Source organism: Macaca nemestrina, chromosome 4 (genome assembly GCF_043159975.1).
Source record: "Macaca nemestrina isolate mMacNem1 chromosome 4, mMacNem.hap1, whole genome shotgun sequence".
NCBI lineage: Eukaryota > Metazoa > Chordata > Mammalia > Primates > Cercopithecidae > Macaca > Macaca nemestrina.
In genome coordinates, this window is record NC_092128.1 from 176,506,303 (window position 1) to 176,512,302 (window position 6,000).

Sequence of the window (6,000 nt, forward strand, 5' to 3'; positions counted from 1 at the left end):
CTACAGAAACACAGCGGCACTTTCAGAGAGAACCCTAGCCACTTGTTCCTTCATCTGTCACGATGTATTTTAGGTACATAGGCCATATACAGATTCCCTACTAGAACCTCCCTGGTTAATACCGTCACAAAATCGTAGCTCCTAACAGGTCTCAGAATCTTTCTTGCAGTCATGATCTCTCTCTCCTGGTAGAATGGCCAGCTGAGCCCTAGTACATGAATTTACTATGAGTCATTCCTCTGAGAAATGAACAGAAAACACAGGCCTGTCGGTCCACTTTCCTAGGAAAGCGTGAAGAACATCCACCAAAGGTCTCTGAGTTACATGACAACAGTGAATCATGTTTCACTTATAATTCTGGGGTCTCACAAGGGTACATGTTTTGGTTTTGTTCCTCTTTCCATCAGTCAGCTACAAGCTTATTGTCTTTCAGTATCTTTCAGCATTTCCAAGAGCTACATACTAGGTTCTTGGTAACTTGGTGAATCTGTGGCTAAGCCTAAAGCCTGTGGGAGCAAAAGGGAAATTAATTGCTGGGAAACACCCCTTTATATGTTAAGGCCTAAGGCCCTCCCTCCCAGATTCTCTGCTTGCTGCGCGCTGCGCGCTGTTGTGAGGGGAGGGGTGGAGGAGTGCCTGAGACCAATGCTTACGAACTTGCCCTCTTTTTCCCCATCACAGCTGAACAAGAGCCCCCAGTCCCTCCTTCGCTGAAAGGTTATCATTTGAGATGTTTTAAGATTAATAACCCACAGGCCTGCACTGAGGGTTGCAAGGAAGAACTTGCTTTTCTTCCAATCAGAAAATCAGACCAAAAAACCCAAAAAACGAAACTTGCTCTTCCTGAGTTTTGCCCTTTTACACTCTCAGCATATTAACATGGTCAGCCCTGGGATGGGTATTAAAGTTATTACTGAGATGAGGGGTAAGGAGTATTCAACTATTAGAAGTTGTTGGCCGGGCGCAGTGGCTCATGCCTGTAATCCCAGCACTTTGGGAGGCCGACGCGCGTGGATCACGAGGTCACCGGGCCAACATGGTGAAACCCTGTCTCTACTAAAAATACAAAACTTACCCAGGCGTGCACCTGTAGTCCCAGCTACTCGGGAGGCGGAGGCAGGAGAATCGCTTGAACCAGGGATTCGGAGGTTGCAGTGAGCCGAGATCACGCCACTGCACTCCAGCCTGGCGACAGAGCAAGACTCCATCTCAAAAAAAAAAAAAAAAAAAAAAAAGTAGCTGGCCGTAGTGGTGCATGCCTGCAATCCCAGCTACTTGGGAGGCTGAGACAGGAGATTGCTTGAACCTGGGAGGCAGAAGTTGCAGTGAGCTGAGATTGCGCCACTGCACTCCAGCCTGGGTGAAAGAGATACTCTGACTCAAAAAAAAAAAAAAGAAAAAAAAATTGTTTCATTGTTGAAAAAAAAAAAGAAGTTATGTCATTGGTGGACAGAATCAACTTTTATACCTTAATAAAATAACAACTATACCAATTAAAACTAAAGTAGGCCAGGTGCAGCTGCTCACACTTACAATCCCAGTACTTTGGGAGGCCAAGGTGGCTGGGTCATTTGCAGTGAGGAGTTTGAGACCAGCCTGGCCAACATGGTGAGACCCCGTCTCTACTAAAAATACAAAAAATTAGCCAGGCGTGGTGGCGCGCGCCTGTAGTCCCAGCTGCTCAGGAGGCTGAGGCAGGAGAATCACTTGAACCCAGGAGGTGGAGGTTGCAGTGAGCCGACATCACACCACTGCACTCTAGCCTAGGTGACAGAGTGAGACTCCGTCTCAAACAAAACAATTTTAAAAGCACAACAAAAAAAACTAAAGTTCAGAAGTCTGGTGTATTGAACTGGTAAACTCATTACAATTTTGTTTTCCAATCTCCCCAAGTATTTAAAGGACCCAACCCAGCCCATCTTAGAGGTCTTGGACAAGGACAGCTCACCAAAGGATGACGTCTGGGACTCTGTGTCCATCATTTCCTTTCCAGAAAAGGAGCAAGAAGATGTTCTCCAAACACTTTGAACCAAAGCATGGGTCTAGCCCACTGGCCCCTGGAAGAGACCGTCGAACCAGTGGAGCTGCTGGAGTTCTGTCTGGACTTCCCAGAGACCAGTATTCCCTTTTCCTGCCTCTAAAAGGCCTGTCCCTGCCTTGTGAGAGACAGTGGGTCTCATGGGGGTGACAAGCTTTTTTTTTTTTTCTTGAAGAATTTTCAAAATGAAACAAGTTTTTAGAATGATTCTATGGAGATATCCCAGGAAAATTAAGGCTTCTCTTAAACACTAAAAAGTCATGTAATTGCTTGTTAGCAAAATGGATATGACACATCTCTGATACTTTTTTCATTGTTTGGGCTGAGCAGTCAGAAGACATGGTCTTCTTCTCAACTTCAGCAAATGAGCCGGAGCCCCTCGGGCAGGTCACACAACCTGTCCCAGCCTGTCCCAGTGAAGGACACTGAGTGGCCCTTCATGTACTTCCATGGTGTGCTGGCTTAAAATGTAATTAATCCTGTAAATATACTCCTAGTAATTTAAGATTTTGTTTTTAAACTAGAAATAAAAGACTGTATAGCACATGTTTTTTTTTAAGTCTATGTGAAGTCTTTTCTTTATTGTAGCTTATTTTCTGCAGAGTTTCAGCTTTTTAAAATTACTCAATCTAAACTTGTTTTTTCTTAAATAACACCTGCTAGAGCTACAGAGGCCTCACGGGAACTCAGCAAACACTTCCTGTGGATGTTACTTGATCCTCCAAAGGTTATAAAGGAGGCTGGGGCCAAGTGCAGTGGCTCATGCCTGTAATCCCAACACTTTGGGAGGCTGAGGTGGGTGGATCACTGGAGGCCAGGAGTTCTAGACCAGCCTGGGCAACATGGCGAAACCCCGGTCTCTATGAAAAATATAAAACTTAGCCAGCTGTGATGACATGTACCTGTAGTCCCAGCTACTTGGGAGGCTAAAGTGGGAGGATGCCTTAGCCTGGGAGGCAGAGGTTACCATGAGCCAAAATGATGCCACTGCACTCCAGCGTGGGAGACAGAGTGAGACCCTATCTTAAAAAAAAAAAAAAAAAAAAAAAGGCTGGGCATGGTGGCTCACGCCTGTAATCCCAGCACTTTGGGAGGTCAAGATGGGAGGATCGCTTGAGGCCAGGAGTTTGAGAACAGCCTGGGCAACATAGTGAGACCTTGTTTTCACAAAAAATAAAAAATTAGCTAGTCGTGGTGGTGCACACCTGTAGTCCTAGCTACTCAGGAGGCTGAGACCAGAGGATCATTTGAGCCTAGGAGTTCAAGGTTGCAGTGAGCAATGATTGCACCACTACATTCCAGCCTTGGCAACAAAGCAAGAGAGACCCTGTCTCAAAAATATAAAAGTTATAAGGGGGATTTGCAGAAGGCACATTAGCACTTCATTTATATGTGACAAGTCACACTGTGTTGACCAAGGCAGGCGTTTGTGGGCAATAAAGATAATTAACTGATTAATCAGTAGTAGTAGCCACTGAGCACACAAGTCATCTGTCAGTATTGTTGGGCTCTGTTGTTCAAAGGATATGTATTTAAAATCCATTTATAGGCTGGGCGCAGTGGCTCACACCTGTAATCCCAGCACTTTGGGAGGCTGAGGCAGGCGGATCACCTGAGGTCAGGTGTTCGAGACCAGCTTGGCCAACATGGTGAAACCCCATCTCTACTAAAAGCACAAAAATTAGCTGAGTGTGGTGGCAGGCCCCTGTAATCCCAGCTACATGGGAGGCTGAGGCAGGGGAATTGCTTGAGCCTGGCAGGTTGCAGTGAGCCGAGATTGTGCCACTGCACTCCAGCCTGGGCGACAGAGTGAGACTCCATCTCAAAAAAATAAAAAATAGGCCGGGCATGGTGGCTCATACCTGTATTCCCAGCACTTCGGGAGGCCAAGGCAGGTGGATAACGAGGTCAAGAGATCGAGACCATCCTGACCAACATGGTGAAACCCCGTCTCTACTAAAAATACAAAAATTAGCTGGGTGTGGTGGTTCGCACCTGTAGTCCCAGCTTCTTGGGATGCTGAGGCAGGAGAATTGGTTGAACCCAGGAGGCGGAGGTTGCAGTTAGCTGAGGTCGCACCACTGTACTCCAGCCTGGCGACACAGCGAGACTGTCTCAAAAATAATAAGAATAAAAATAAATAAAACATAAAAATCCATTCATATAACTCTTCCCATGTGGGAAATGGATGTGTAGATTCATCCCATCTTCCACGCAGAGGGCCACAGCTGCCATCATGCTGCTTTAGGAAGAAGCTCTGCCGGCAGCCCTGTCTTGACAATGGGAAGAGGTGAGACTGACTGGAGCTTTATGCAGCTTCTAGCACTAGTCGATGGAGCCACCTTCTCTTCCTCTGTTGGGGCCCTGTACTGCTGGTAAGAAAGTGGCTTTTTTTTTTTTCTTTTTTTGAGACAGTCTCACTCTGTCGCCCAGGCTGGAGTGCAGTGGCACGATCTTGGCTCACTACAACCTCCACCTCCCAGGTTCAAGCAATTCTCCTGCCTCAGACTCCTGAATAGCTGGCATTACAGGCGTGCGCCACTATACCCGGCTAATTTTTGTATTTTCAGTAGAGATGAGGTTTCACCATATTGGCCAGGCTGTTCTCGAACTCCTGGCCTTGTGATCTACCTGCACTGGCCTCCCAAAGGTTGAGATTACAGGCATGAGCCACCGCATCCGGAGAAAGTGGCTAACTCTCTAAGTATTGTGTGCCATGCTGTCTGCGGTGGCAAGAGTTAGACAAACAGGGCCCACTCCCACCCCATGCATGCAAGTCTCCCTGTGAAGCATCTGTTGTATGCATTAGGTGCACCTTAAGTAGACAAGTTTGGAGGAAGAGGTCGTAGACAGGAATTGTAAAGACTTACCTTAGACCATTCAGGAAATCGGAGACAAGAGCTTCTGTTGGGCAGCAGGATGGCACCCAGTGAGGAGTGGAGGATACTTCCATAGCAGAAAGAGAACAGGAAAGAGTTTGAGCCCAGCAGGACAGAGGGCAGATCAACTCTGTTAGAGTAAGTGCGTCTGTGCCACCCCATTTATTTATTTATTTATTCAGAGACAGAGTCTCACCCTGTTGCCCAGGCTGGAGCGCAGTGGCACGATCTCAGTTCACTGCAACCTCCGCCTTCTGGGTTCAAGCGATTTTTGTGCCTCAGCCTCCAGAGTAGCTGGGATTACAGATGCTCGCCACCATGCCCGGCTAATTTTTGTATTTTTAGTAGAGATGGGGTTTCACCATGTTGGTCAGGCTGGTCTCAAACCTCTCACCTCAGGTGATCCGCCCACCTCAGCCTCCCAAAGTGCTGGAATTATAGATGTGAGCCGCTGTGCCCAGCCTTAAATAGTATTTTCTGAAATGAAATGCCTCATTATCCTTAGTAAAATAAATAACTAATTGATGGGATTAATACACTAGTCAAGGCCAAGGCTTAGGTCATCTGCCTCTGTGACATTTATATCTTTTAAAATCACATCTCTGGCCAGGCGCGGTGGCTCATGCCTGTAATCCTAGCACTTTGGGAGGCCGAGGAGGGTGGATTGCCTGAACTCAGGAGTTCGAGACCAGCCTGGGCAACATGGTGAAACCCTGTCTCTACTAAAATACAAAAAAAAAAAAAAAAAAAAAATAGCCGGGCATGGCGGCATGCGCCTCTAGTCCCAGCTACTTGGGAGACTGAGGCAGGAGAATTGCTTGAACCTGGAAGGCAGAGGTTGCAGTGAGCAGAGATCGTGCCACTGCACGCCTGGCGACAGAGCGAGACTCTGTCTCAAAAATAATAATAAAATAAAATAGGCCAGTGCGGTGGCTCACGCTTGTAATCCCAGCCCTTTGGGAGGCTGAGGGAGGAGGGATCACGAGGTCACGAGTTCGAGACCAGCCTGACCAACATGGTGAAACCCCGTCTCTATTAAAAATACAAAAATTAGCCAAGTGTGGTGGTACATGCCTGTAATCC

The 6,000-nt window shown here is 47.0% G+C and overlaps 1 protein-coding gene across 1 annotated transcript in view; it reads left to right on the top strand.

The window, feature by feature from the left end:
* LOC105472941 (interferon gamma receptor 2) overlaps positions 1 to 2,597 on the top strand; it is a 36,464-nt gene extending 33,867 nt beyond the window's left edge. Inside the window, exon 7 of the mRNA XM_071095643.1 lies at positions 1,894 to 2,597. Within this exon, the coding sequence (XP_070951744.1) occupies positions 1,894 to 2,028 (135 nt within the window). The 3' untranslated portion in view covers positions 2,029 to 2,597. The remainder of the gene's footprint in view (positions 1 to 1,893) is intronic.
* Positions 2,598 to 6,000: the final 3,403 nt, after the last annotated feature.